This window comes from Rattus rattus, chromosome 14, assembly GCF_011064425.1.
Source record: "Rattus rattus isolate New Zealand chromosome 14, Rrattus_CSIRO_v1, whole genome shotgun sequence".
Taxonomy (NCBI): Eukaryota; Metazoa; Chordata; class Mammalia; order Rodentia; family Muridae; genus Rattus; species Rattus rattus.
Window position 1 is genome coordinate 36,444,802 of NC_046167.1, and position 14,728 is coordinate 36,459,529.

The following is a 14,728-nucleotide window of genomic DNA, read 5'->3' on the forward strand; positions in this document are numbered from 1 at the left end:
AGCCAGTGAAGGTTTGAGCTGAGATGGGACACACACGGGGAGGTGGGCAGATAGGGCTAGTCTGAACCGCTCCAAAGCAAAGCTGTTAAAAACTGTGGCGGAGATACGAGGGACTGAGTCGTAACCCCGTGATTGCCTAACCACAAAGTCCTCCCTCAAGCCTCCCCATGAACCGTCTTTGCTGTGACTCTGCAGTGTGTTTTCCTCCTAAAGCCTACCAGGTACCCTGGCCAAAGGCAACTGTGTGCCCATCACCACTACAGCATCTGTAAGAGTCTGGACTCCACATGAAAGCCTGAATATATTAAAACAAATGAATGTTCTAAGATAAGTGAGGGCATGTTACATTAAAGCAGTCAGATTATATTGATTACTCCGAAAACCACCAATGTCTCATAGCATGGTTATTGAATTATGCTCTGCTGGAATCCTATTTGTAAGTCTGTTAACAGTTGTTGGATGAAGTTTCTTCACTTACCGCAAGTATTCCTAAGGATGTCCTTAATGCAAATGGCAGTCTTTATTTCCTACTAACGTTAGGAGGAACATTTCTTCAAGCATTGAGCATATGAATTAACATGAAAATAAATGATCCTTTACTCCAGTGTAACAGATCCCCTGCCCCCATTATCAGCATGTGGTTGCCCTGGTTAGAACTCATTATAGAATCCATCAGAAGGGAAATGCCCTTGACTCATTGGCCTGTCTCATTGCCATGGCATTCTTTGATAGATGGTTTTCCCTCTAAGAGTGTGTATTCTGGTTACTATCTATTTAAAGTCACTGCAGAATGAGAGCTAGTGTCTTGAACCCGAGGGACATTATTTCTTTCCTCCACAGAATTCTGATGAGTATACTGAACCCTCCCTGTTTCATTTGTCTCAGATTCTTTTCAGTCCTCTGAAGACTGCACACAGGATGGCTGCAAACAAGCCCAAGGGTCAGAATTCTTTGGCCTTACACAAAGTCATCATGGTGGGCAGTGGTGGTGTGGGCAAGTCTGCTCTGACTCTGCAGTTCATGTATGATGAGGTAAGTGCCCGACTTCACCTGAAGAAAGGTTGAGCTTGGACAGAGTATCCTCTACCTTAGATTAGTGCTGTTTGGTAGGAGTCTTTCACTCCTCGAAAACTCCTAATAATATTTTTTCCATTTTAAGTTCAGAGCCAACATCAGTACCTACTTAATTTTACAAGTCAAAAACACACTCAGGCTAAAAAAAAAGAATGGGAGGAGGAGGAAGAGGAGGACACAGTACTGATTTGTTTGTTCATTTGCATATTCTATACTGTTTATTCCTTACCTAGTCCTCTCTCAAACTAACCTTTATATTAGCCCTCCCCTCTCTTTTTTGGGATGGAATTTGAGATAGAATCTCACTCACAAGTCTATACTGGCTTGAAAAGCTCAGGGCAGTTTGTCTGCCTCAGCTTCCCACATGGTAAGATTGCAGGCCTGAGCTGCCATGCCCAGCATTAGTCCCTTTCCTGCCAATAAGGAAGCCAAACTAAGAGCATTCAGGTTTTAACTTTCTTAAAGTAGGTAAGAGCCTTTTCTCTAAGAGCTGTAATTACAGTGCCTGTCCAAGTGACAACTGAGAACAGTAGACAAAACAGTTGGTTCTAATTATGTACTAAACGCAGTAAAGTGCTCCACACCACCAATAAACCAATTCTGAGGTTTCCCCAAGACAAGTGGAACGGCTCCGGCTTCTTCAGTGTTTATCAACACACAAAAGAAAAAAAATAGAGGTCATCTTTGGATGACAGGTCAGACCCTTGCAGGCTGAGGAAGACAACTGCCTCAAACATGGAAATAGGCATGCCCACGGGTGTGGCACTGGAGTATACCTACCTTCCCAACTTGTACCAGCTCCTCCTGATCTGCTGAGCATGCCCAAGTGAGCCCAAGAACAAGGTGGGAATGTAGGCTGCCACCGAGCCCAGTCTTTCACCAGCCAAAGACAAGGTTAGACCCTGGACCTTATGGCTATCAGCCTATCCCGAGGTGACTATGTGATCACAAGTTTAAGCAAGCTGTGAAATACAGGTGACTCAAAGGCAATCATGTCACAGGGTCTCAACTGTGGTCATATAGCCAATAGTAGTTTGTTCCCACAAGGTAACAGCCAATTAGTGTTGAGGTTGCTACTGCAGAACTTACCCAAGGCACATGCACACTTCCGTTTGATGAAGTTTCTCGTCTTGCTTTTTTTTTTTTTAAATGCACTGAGTTTGGGTTGAAAACCAGCCACCAAAATGGATCCCAACACTGATCTATAGCCCAATGGCCCTGGTAATCAGGTGCCCTGACACCCAGACCCCTCCTCCGTACTCACAGAATTGATTCACTTTTCAGAATCAAAAGGCTAAGTAATATTGCACGGGATTACCAGAAACTGCCTACGTAAAAACAGAAACTGTTGACATTAAATAAAAACTTGGCTGTAGACTATATGTACATGTGACCCACCCATGGAGACAGTTCCTGCACGTAGGACCGAGGAGTCACACTTGGAACATGAGAGGAAAGTTGAGGGCAGAGAAAAGGAACCAAACTGGGGAAGCGTCTGGTTCACTTCTGCTTCCAGACTGATTAGACAGCCAGTCTGACCCTCTACAGCACCAGCCCCACTGGTTGGGCAGGTGGCCTGAACATACAGTTCCTATGGCACAGAGAGTACGGCCCCAGCTTGTGTGTGGCACTGGGGAAGTCCAGTTAGTTCTGCCTCTTGGCAAACACCAGAATAGCATGCTGGAGCTCAGCCTTAGCCAGCATCCTCATGAGCGCTTTGGGAGCCTCATTCACCCACCCTTTGTCATAGCTGTCCACTGGGAAGCAAGTAGACACCTTTTCCTGGCTGCCCAAGCCCACGTGGTGAAGCTGATGTTCCTGCATTCTGCAATCACTACCCAGAGACTAGTGGGAGAATGGTGATTATTGCCTTTCCAGTTGTATGGTGGGAATGGTAATAAGGGTTTCACCATGCTTCAGTTTATATAGAATTCTTGTCATTCCTGCAATATCCAGACCCATCCTGAGATGCTGCTGTGTTTGTTTGTTGTCCAAAAAGGCCCTTGAAGAGGTTTGCAAAGGTATTTCCTGTGCTCTTATACAGACAGAAGTGATACTGGTCATAGACCTCAGCAAAGGCTGCTTTGAACCAGGCATTGGTTTCATACTCACAAGATGATGGGGTTCTCAATGTTGTAATGATTTAAATTTATTTTTATTTCATGTTCGTTGGTGTTTTGCCTACAAGTATGTCTGTGTAGAGGTGTCAGACCTCCTGGAATTGGAGCTACAGACAGTTATGAGCTGTCATTGTGGTGCTGGGAATTAAACCTAGGTCCTCTGGAAGGGCTGTTGAACCATCTCTCCAGCCTCCATCTGTTTTTAACTTTCAATGGATGATTAAGTGCAGTGTTAAAAAAAATAATAATGGTAGAATATTGGATAATCTTACAGTTACTAAAACATTACCTTTCAAGTAATTATTGTGACTGTCTAGCACAATTCTTAACCTGTGGGTTGCCTAAAACCATCAGAAAGCATAGATATTTATATTACAGTTCATAACAGTAGCAAAATTACAGTTATAAAATAACAACAGAATAATTTTACGGTTAGGCATCACCACAACATGATGAACTATGTTAAAGGGTCTCACAGCCTCAGGAAGGTTTGCAAATAAAGAAACTGACCGGTAATCTAAGATGAAAATGATACAGTTTTTACTGTTTGATGAAAACAGATTTCAAAATAAGATGTTTTTAAAAGTAAAATAATTTTTAAAAATGGATTTCTTTGTGTGTGTGTATGTTTTTGTAGTTTGTAGAAGACTATGAACCTACCAAAGCAGACAGCTACAGGAAGAAGGTAGTGCTGGATGGGGAGGAAGTGCAGATCGACATCTTAGATACAGCAGGGCAGGAAGACTACGCTGCAATTAGAGACAACTACTTCCGAAGTGGGGAGGGATTCCTCTGTGTCTTCTCTATCACAGAGATGGAGTCCTTTGCAGCTACAGCGGACTTCAGGTATGGCTCAGCCTAATCTCATGTGTACACACAGTTCTTTCCAGAAACAGGTGGATAACTGGAGCTTCTTGCTTGTTAATCATTACTGTCTTGAATCTTTCCACTTCGATATCAGTGTGTGACTCTGGCCCCTGTGGATATACACGCATACATTCATTCAGGCCTTACAGTTGCCCAAGTGCTGGTCACATTGTAGTTCCAAGTACCTAGAGAGCCTTTAGCTTTACTAAATGTTTCAGAGTAAAGCATTTCTACTTCGGTGGTAGCACACGGATCACAGTGATGTTCTACATCTTTTCTGTAGTAGTCACTTCTCAGCTCTCCTTATAATATAGGTACCTAGGATTTTTAAAATACTAATATTCTTATAGACTAAATTTATAAAGTGAATCACTATATATTAGCATATTTGATTTTGTTTACAGTGTATGTTCTTTACTTTGTACCTAATTGGAGTTTGCCATAGGTTTGGCTTAGAGGAGGTGACACCACTCTCTGAGACCTGCTGGGGTGAGCAGTCTCTGGAGTAATCTTGATAGTACTCAGTTCATCAACCAAGATGCTTTTTACACACAGAGTTTTGTATCTGTGATAGGAGTTCTATTGCACAAGGCATAGTACAATACTATGTACTATGTCCTCTAATCGGAGTTTACACAGTCTAGTTGTATATATAAAGCATGGTGCAAAACCCCTTTACATGGAGGGTAAAGTAGGAAGTGATCATTATATATGGTCCGGAAAGGGAAGTCATTAGGAGACTATCATAAGAAGGTGACCGTGGAGAAAAGAGGATATGTCAGTGTTTGAACACTATTGAGCATCATATACTTGAAACTCAGAATCTAAGCGAATAGTCGTCCCCCAAACAAAAGCATGTGGTTGAGGAAATGCACAAAATGAACTGATTTAGAAGATTAAATCTGTTGGCTTCTGTAAAAGAATTTCACATGTGATACTGCATAGTGCAGACCCTGAAAACTTGTAAACTGAGAGACATGGAAAATTACATAAGTGCTAATACATGCCCTTTCCTTCCTCCAAAAAATACCAAAGGGTCTATTATGAATCAGGCCTTGCAGTTGGTAATGGAATAGATTTTGTCACTATCGCTATGGTTGACTGGGAAGTCAGGGTGATTTGTCCGCTGCTCTTCTGTGTACCTCCAGTGCAGTTTCTGAGCAGCCCCAGAGACTTAGCAGCACAGCAAAGTCAGTTTGAGACGGTCTGACTGGTTACAGACCTCGCTGCACATGACTCAACCTGAAAGTTAGCATCGGTGCTGTTCCTAAATACTTGCAGCCTTCACCCTTCCTGCTTATCTGTCACTGAGGCAGGCTTTGCTTCCCTGTCTCCTCAGATGCGCTTGCTAGTGTCAAACTTACCACACCACACTTTTTTAAAAGTGTGTGGATGTTTTGCCTGCTTGTATGCCAATGCACCACAGAAGCCAGAAGAGGGTAGTGGGTCCCCTAAAGCTGAAGTTCCAGTTGTTAGCTACTGTGTGTGAATAGATCCCTGGCCCTCTGGAAAAACAGCGAGTGCTCTGACCTTTTGAGCCTTCTCTCCAGCTCCATGCTTACCATACTTTTTACTGAACTTACACATTTTTTTTTCTTACCAGGAAGTCTTTCTCAAGGACCTGTTTCTTTCCTACATGCATCATTTATGAGCATATAACATACAGCATGTGACTGATCTACACTGGACTTGAGAACTGTGAACTTTTTGGAGCTTCCTTTCCTTAATTCCAAAATAAAATTGAGCCGGGTTTTAAAGGGATTTTCATATTTTAACATTTGTATAGTAATGTCTGAAACTGGCCTGGACTAAGAAGGTAACCTGACATGTAGCAGTAGTCCCGGCCGCGGGAGGTGGCACAAAGGCGTCTTTGCTGCAGAGTAAAGGTGCAGCCTGGAGCCACGGGACTGACTCTCAAAAGAAAAACGAGGCCCTAGAAACAAGCCAGGATAGGCTAAAATTCTCTCCAAAACAGATCATAAATTAAGTAGCAAGAATGGTGAGTTGCTGAAACACATTTTAAAGATCATATAAGTGGTAACAAGTATTACACAGTGGAGCTGTACAAACTAATCAGGTATATTTTATTGACCTGCCACTCAAAGAATCTATTCGTGTTTTTATTTTCTCTCAACTAAAAATGTTTGTGTTCCTATAATTTCTGCATCTCTTAATAATTTCAAAGGTATGGCATGTCTATGATAGCAAGACGATCTAAGATACTTATTTTGGTTTCTTTTAAATTTTTAATTCCATTTATTTATTTGTTTATTATTTAGTATGTGTACATAGGCCACAGGCCGAATGTGGAAGTCAGAGGACCAATTGTGAGACTCCATTCTCTTCTAGGAATGAGCTCAGGTTGTCACCCTTGGCCACAGGGGCCTTTGCTAGCTGAGCCTTTCAGCCAGCCCATGTTTCTTCATTTTGAAACAGAAAAGGCCAAACAGGGTTTCAGACACCTGTAACTCAAGTTCCTTGTGATATTGAGGCAGAAGGATCCCAAGGCCAGGCCACACTGGTGACTTGCTGAGACCTCTCTCAGAATGAAAGGGATTGAGGGCATAGCTCAGTGGCATATCTCTTCCACTGTGTGCACACGGCCTGAGATTCAGTCTTAGGACCTTAAGATACGTACACAGACAAACTAGCTAGGCATTTGCTCCAGTACTAATGAGAGCACCTATGACTCACTATATAATTGACTATCACCACACATAGTTATAAGCATTCACTTTTAATGCTCACAGCAACTGTGTGAATAATGCATTGTCAATCCCACCACATATATGAGGGCAGTGAGGCAAAGAAGTACTTTGCTCAGAATCACATGACTGGGAAGAACAGAGCCATAATACTTGACAGTCAGCGATATCTTGTAACATATAACATCTTTGTATACAAGAGCTATTTTTGGAAATCTCGGGCCTGTGTGGGAGGGGCCTTTGGAATGTAATAAGAATAGTGCTGTCTCTGAAAGCTCCTTCCGTAATCTCAGCTTAAGTAAGAGAAAAGTTCCAAAGAAACAGCTCAGCAGTGTTCCCCTCATCTTCCAAGCTCATCTTCAAAGTAAGGATAGGCTGAGTGAATTGTCCACACAGCCTGTTGGAATGTCAGGGCGCCAAGTGCTGCATGAGTGCCTGGAACAGGAAAAACATACTGTGTACAAACTGGGAGTCAGGCTGAGAACGGGACTCCGTGACAGAGTATGTGCCTAGCATCTGTGAAGCCATGAGTTCTGTCCCACACTGAAAAGGAAACGCTAAAATCAATGAAAACAGCTAAGGATATGGGTTTGGATCTGGATAGTAAGTGACATGTCACAAGCTGTGATGCATGAAATGTGCTCACACTCGGATAGCAACCAGGGAAGGCCGTGTGTCCTGCGGCAGAGCATGTCCTCACAGCTCTTCTGTTACTGCCATGCTTGTGTTCCTCCTTTGCTGGAGTCCTCCATCCTTAGTCAAGGGAGTATGTATCTAAATTGTTGGCAGGTACCATGAACTTGTATTATCTAGAAACATGCTTGTAAATAAATTCTGATTGCAGATGGCTAGTTGTTATTCTGTGGGGTTTGTTTACTTGTTTTTGATTTTAGATTTATTTTATATTTATGATTCTGTTTGGCACACATACATGTAGCTATGTGTGCCATAAGTGTGCCTGGTACCCACAGAGCTAAGATGAGGGTATCAGATGCCACGGAGCTGGAGTTAGGAACGCTGTGAGCCACCATGTGGGTGCTGGACACTGACCTGGGTCCTCCTCCACAAGGACCACTTGGCTGCTGAGACAGCTCCGGTCCCTGTTCTGTGGTTTTTACTGTGTAGACACTGTGTCAATACTTTCTCACTTGCTTTACTTCTCTAGGGAACAGATTTTAAGAGTAAAAGAAGATGAGAATGTTCCATTTCTCCTGGTTGGTAACAAATCAGATTTAGAAGATAAAAGGCAGGTTTCTGTAGAAGAGGCAAAAAACAGAGCTGACCAGTGGAACGTTAACTACGTGGAGACGTCTGCTAAGACGCGCGCCAACGTTGACAAGGTAAAGAGTATTCTCATTGTTACTGTACCATGTATATAAAAGCCCTGTTACCCTACTTTATCTAGACTCTAGGATCCAACTAAAATTTAATATAGTGATTTGTTTGTTTGCTTTTATTTATTGAGGGCGGGAGGGAGCTGTAGCACACTTGTGGAAGTCAGAAGACAGCACAAAACAGTTCTCTCCTCCCACCAGGCATTAAACCCAAGTCCTTAGGCTTGGTGGCAAGCACCTTTACCCAAGAGCCATTTTACCAGCCCTGACAGAGATTAGAATGTGTTTAAGTAAGACAGTAGAAATTCACCTTGTCTTGGGCCTTCTCAGATATAAGACACTACAGAAGAATATAGTGTTCTAGGTCATCAGTAGCACTCCTCATCCCACTTACTGCCTTCATTTTTAATGGGAGTGTATACTGTAAAAGTTCTTTAGATCCTACCATGCCGGCATGGTCCGTGCTTGCTCTGACTGATGCCTGCCTAGTGTTGTGTAAGTCCTCTGAAGGGGGGTGCCCTCTGGATGGAACCCTTGCCAGGATTAGGGGAGATATCTTCAGGGTGCTTAGAGATTTTCATTAGGGTGCTCTCTTGTTACCGTGTACCATGACTATCCAGAGGAGCCCCTTAAACCCACTCACTGTCCAGCCAGTTGTCCCTGAATCCTAACAAGCACACACACCGCCCTGAGGTTCACCACTAAGGACTTTGCTTCAATTGTTCTAGAATGGGAATACACGTTTCTAGAAAGCTCATATTGCTCTAGATGGCCTCATGTGTTTGTAGACCAGTCGGCTTATACTTACAAGTCCATAATACTGATTTAGGAAGCATGAGGTTGGTCGGCCATAGTAGAATTTACCTTTAATCACAACACTGGAGACAGAGCCAGGCAGCTGTCTGTGAGGTCAAGGCCAGCCTAGACTACACAGTTGCAATGAGAACTTGTCTTAAGAAGAAAATACACACACACAAGAAAAGAGAAAAGAAAGAAAAAAAAATTGAGGCAGAAAACATGAGGTTAAAAAAAAATCAGCAGTTCTTTCTATTCATTTGTTATAGATATTATGACCATATTGTCATGATTAAATTTTTTAATAATGTGGTCAGACTTAGTACTTGGATACAGTGAGTCCTACAATATTTCTGTTCCATATACTATACTGGTTTTCTGTAAGGTTATGTTAAATATTTTTAAAGTTCTTCTAAAATACATTTTAATATTTAATGTGGGGAAGTTTTCAAAACATAGGCATATCTTTCTTCCTAATTGTCCTCAGGAACTTATGAACACACTAAAAGTGACTAAGACTAAGGGGAAAGGGAAAGAAAGGCAAAAAGAGGAGGCAGTGCAGAGAGATGAGCCGTGCTGTCACAGCCATGTCTGTGGTGACCTCAGAAGAATGCCAGGTGGGGTCAGGCTCTCCCAGGAGAGTTAGAAGACGGCCAGCAGTCCAGCAAGAATGCAGTCTAAATGCGTTATCGGGAAAAAATGTCCATGGCTTTAAACTTAAAAACGACGTTAGTCTTGCTTAAAAAAACAAATGTACTGTTTAAAAAAGTAATGTCATTTTTAAAATCCTATCTCATTGGGAAAAATGGCAGTATATTCTTGGCATGAAATGTAGAAAAGGCCTCATATTTATAGAAGGGCAATGTGATATTAATCTCTTAAAATTGTGACCCAGCACTTGAGATTCTAAACGTGTATTTTGTTCTAGTGTAGACAAGGGGAAGTGGCACAAAGTCCCATTCCTAACCAAGAAGCTATTGTAATTGGTAGAGACTAGGAAAGAGAAAATCAGTTTTCTCCAGTATACTATCACTGCTCTATTAACCTACACCAAGACCTAGGTCCTAGGCTCAGGAGAATTGACCAGAGCAAGAGTGACTGACTCAATAGGTTCCTGTGTGCTTTTTGTTTTGTTTTTGTGCTTTTGGTATTATTTTGTCTTTAGGAGGGGTTTGTGTGTTTGTTTTGATTTTTTTTTTTTTCAGAGAGAATAAAGTTGGGTGGGTAGGGTGGTGGGGAACACTAGGAGGAGTTGCAGGAAATTAAAGCCAATAAATTCAAAAGTATTAAAATAAAAATGTATTTTCTGGAAAAATCATGCACACATAAATATATTTACAGTGGTAGTCATTGAAACAGTATTTATTTAGACGTGAAACACTAAAGCTACATGTGTCTAATAACAATTTTAAGTCATGATGAGTCCTTATACTGAACCCAGCTATTCAAAGGAGAAAGTGCTCTTACCTGCTGAGCTATCTCTCCCCCAGCACCCACAAGGTTTTCTACTACAAACAGCACTTCACCAAACTTCCTGTGCTTAGAAAGTGCATCAGAAAAATGCACGGATTCTTTTTCAACAGAGGTGACAAAGTGCCCACCATACCAGTACCCTTGTGTTCCATCATCTTTATAAGAAATTGCTTTCATGTGTCCTTGCCAGCCCAACTAAAACAGCCCTTAAAACTTGCAAGAACATGGTGAACCCTGATTACGGGCGAGAATGCATGTGCTTTGATTGATTGATTGATTGATTGATTGATTGATTGACCCAGTCATCTGCCAATCTGAAGTCTTTCTGTCCATCTGCCTAATGATTTGCATACCTTTTGACTTGTGTCTGTTTAGAATAATAACATTATCCCCTGTCCACTTCATTTGTTGTCATTATTGTCTCCTAATCTGTAACATGTCTTCATGTGGCTTACTTAATCTTTGAACAGGGGAAAATTAGATTATACTGTCACATTTTGATTATTTTATTTTGTGATTTCTGAATTGTATGGCTTTCTTAGAGCTTTCAACCATTCTAAGCTACACACATACACACATATTACTTCCTTTGTGTATTAGTTTTTATAATAGCTCCTTGGTTCTGTTGACAATTTAATAGTCTTTAGTGTGAACTCAGGGCCACTAAATACTTAAAAGTGAAAATACTGGTGAAGGCAGTTTTTATTTTTTAGCCATGGATATTTTAAGTCAAGTGTAAACCTGTGGATTTGTTTTGTCTAACTTTATTTTTATTTATGTGAAAAGGTTACTTTCTCAGGTCATTAGTGTGGCATTAGAAAGCCACATTTCATAGGCACTGAGTTGTCCTATGAGAAAAGAGGGTGGAGCCAGGAGAACAAGACGGGCAGAAGGGGAGGTGGTTCTGCTACGAGGGGAGTGCTGGCTGTCTGACTCTGTCTTCTCTTCCTTAGTGGATGTTTGTTTTGGTCGGCACTTGAAACAGGATTTCATTCATCAGATTAGCTGATGCAACTTTAAATGTTGTCTACCATGTTTTCTAGTATGGGTGGTTTTCTGAAAGCCATCCACTTGATAGAAAGTTAAGCCTTCTTCTATGTCCGTTTCCCAGTGTACTATGATACAGTGCTGATACAGAGACCAGTACTGGAAGACTCCCATGGAGATCTTTGACCAAAAAGGAGGCTTCCTGCTAGAGTTAGTCCCATCTGAACTGGAAGCAGAGGCTTCCAAAATCCCTGGGAGATTTTGAATCCCAACACTGGTCTATGCCGTTGTGATATTTCAGCATTGTATGCTCCCCAGTCCAGAATTACCCTTTATTCATCCGTTTCCCTGTCTGATGAGGCATTAGCATGTATAGTTCCCTCACTTTCTCATCTAAGTTTTATGTTTATTGTTCCAACTCAGAAATCCCATTTGATAGATTGTTACTCAACCGTCAACCGGAGCCTGTTTGCTCTTTACTTCTCATTATTATCACCGCCTTGTGGCCCTGCCATTGAACAGTGTCAGGAAGTCTTTTTAAAAATAGAAGAAAAGCTCACGAATTCACAGTATTAAGTAATGCCCTTTCAGATTTTTCTTTCCGGGATCCTTACATCTCTGAGGTAACACTCATCCTGGAAAGCCTTGCTTCTAGCAGCAACACTTGTGTTATCCTCCAGAGTGTGTGTGAGTCACTCTCACGGTGAGCCACCGAGTGATTCTTAAGACTTGTTTGGCCTTGTTTTGGTTGTTGCTGCGGTTCTGTGTGTGTACGTGTACACATGCATGTGTGTTTTTGTGTGTACGTACATGTGTATACATGTGGGTATGAGTGTGTGGCATGAATATGTTTGTGTAGATGTGGGTATGAGTGTGTGTATGCATCTATGTAGATGTGGGTGTGAATGAGTATGTGTGAGAGAGAGACAGACAGACAGACAGATAGACAGACTCAGGATCATACATAGAGCTTCTTGCATGCAAGGCATTATGGTCCTACTTGTAGGACTTTTATTTTTATCTTTAACACCTAAGGTGAATTTTCCATATACTGTGTTCTAAAGACCCTTGAAATAATTTTTTCTCTACATGATTATGTCATCAACTAGGAATGTAGTCATTGTTTCCAGTTTTCAAATTTTAATGAATTTTGTGTTTTATTTATGGTTTTAGTGTACAAAGTTGTAATTTTCCCAGGTAGAAATTACATTCATTTCTGATGTCTTCCATTGCTCTTGAAAATAGTGCTCCTGTCAGCTAGTGAGTGTCTGGTTTATCCTTTGATGGTTCTGTCTTTACAAGTACAAGGAGATGCACACACACTGCTCCTCCTTCCCGTACGAGTACCTTCTCCATATGTCTGCACCTGGGAGTTCTCCAATTAGTTTCCCTTGAGAGCTAAAGGCATAGTAAGACGGCATGTAGTCTTTGTCATTTGTGCTTATATGTTTGCACACATGTGACAAGTTATTTTTTATATTTGTTTGTTTCTAATTTTATTGAGGTTGGGAGGTTTTTATATTTTTGTACTTTTTTAATTCCCTAAGTAGTAACTGAATTTCTTGAGAAAGTGTGAACATATGTGAAGCTTAGCCAGGCAGATGGTGAGTTCAGGGCAGCTAGACTCTAAAAAGCAAACAGAATGTAGAACTGTGGCCTGCAAGAGTTACCGTCTCCTCTCACACTTATCTATTATGTTTTTCTGGGTCTTTCTTTATTAGAAAACAGGAGAATTGTAGTTGAGATTTAATACAAGGAATTTTTAGTTACTGTGTTAATTTTTTTCACTATAAACATAATCACCACCAAACCAATGAATTAGCAAAACACATTTGTTGATTACCAAATGCTCGTTATATGGCCTGGAAAGACAACCCAGATGTTAAACACTGGCTGCTCTTGCAGAGGACCCAGGAGCAGTGCCTTGCACTCATCATGGCTCATAACTGTCTGCATCACCAGTTCCAGGGGATCAGTGCCTCTGACCACATTAGGCACAGGACACACCATTGGCACACATACATGGGTCACTCTTGGCACACATACATATGTATATTTAGGCAAAACACTTATACACATGAAATAAAAATACCTTTCAAAAGTATTTCATGTACTCCTTTGAGTTTTATCTTGGGCTCTGTCATTACTATATAGCACTATTTTCATTTGAATCTTGAAAATTACAATAAAATAGGTAGAGTTTGTTGTACAATTTACCATGAGATGTATGTCATTCAGACAAGTTGCTAATTTTCTCAAATTTCAACCTTCTTGTGTGCTCTCCTCCCCTGTATTCACCAATGAGCCCTCTTGGGGGTAGGGCAGCTCAGTAAGTGAGCATTCGCCATCGTGTGCTGGGGAAGGGAGAGTTCTCAGACGTGATTCCTTCATCCCGGGGGTTTGTGCTGTGACACAGAAACACTGGGTTCATGCTGCTGCTCATTTGTTTACTCCACTTTCTTTATTTCTAGGTATTTTTTGATTTAATGAGGGAAATACGAGCCAGAAAGATGGAAGACAGCAAAGAAAAAAATGGAAAAAAGAAGAGGAAAAGTTTAGCCAAGAGAATCAGAGAAAGATGCTGCATTTTATAATCAAAGCCCAAACTCCTTTCTTATCCTGACCTGACCATACTAATAAATATAATTTATAAGCATTGCCATTGGAGGCTCAATTGACTGAAATTACTTTAACATTTTGGAAATTGTAGTGTATCACTAAAAGCATGAATTGGAACTGCACTGGAAGTCAAATTCACTTAAAAAAGAAATTGTGTGGCTTCACCAAGAAGCAGAGTTCAACTTATTTCATAATCGCCTACCTTTATCCCAGTCCTGAATGTAGCGTGTAAGCTTGGTTGGTTTTTTTTGGGGGGTGGGTGGCAGTCTTTCTCAAACTGTTAATCAAGAGGTGAAATGGGGTGGGGGGTGGGAGGAATGGCCAATTTCCTCTGGTGTTTATTATAAAGCTTAAATTTTATATTATTTTAAAATGTCTTGGTCTTCTACTGCCTTGAAAAATGACAATTGTGAACACGATAGTTAACTGTACCACTTTTTAAACTGTTGTTATGCAAATCTTGAAGAAGTTACTGGCATGGTTGTTACATATAGTAAAACTGAGAGTAATTCATCTGTGAATCTGCATATTAATTACCTGCTGATTGACTTAGAAAAAAGATGTGAACTTATACATGGACATTTTTGAATATGCCTTAATTTAGAAACTGAAAAACATCCAGTTACATCATTGTGGGTGTGTTCTCACTAGCACTCGCTGCCCACGTGACTAATAACAGAAGGTTTTATCTTGCCAGGCAGTGTAGAGCTACAAGAAAGATTCCTGAGAAAAGTCCAACTGCTAGGAGTCTGAC

At 41.1% G+C, this 14,728-nt stretch overlaps 1 protein-coding gene across 1 annotated transcript; it reads left to right on the top strand.

Annotated features, from left to right (window-relative positions):
* Window positions 1-777: 777 nt before the first annotated feature.
* Window positions 778-14,017, top strand: Rala (RAS like proto-oncogene A). Its single transcript, XM_032884545.1, has 4 exons — window positions 778-1,032; window positions 3,832-4,040; window positions 7,932-8,106; window positions 13,827-14,017. The coding sequence occupies exons 1-4, from the start codon at window positions 919-921 to the stop codon at window positions 13,947-13,949; spliced, it is 621 nt and encodes a 206-aa protein (XP_032740436.1). The 5' UTR covers window positions 778-918; the 3' UTR covers window positions 13,950-14,017.
* The last annotated feature ends 711 nt before the right edge of the window (window positions 14,018-14,728 follow it).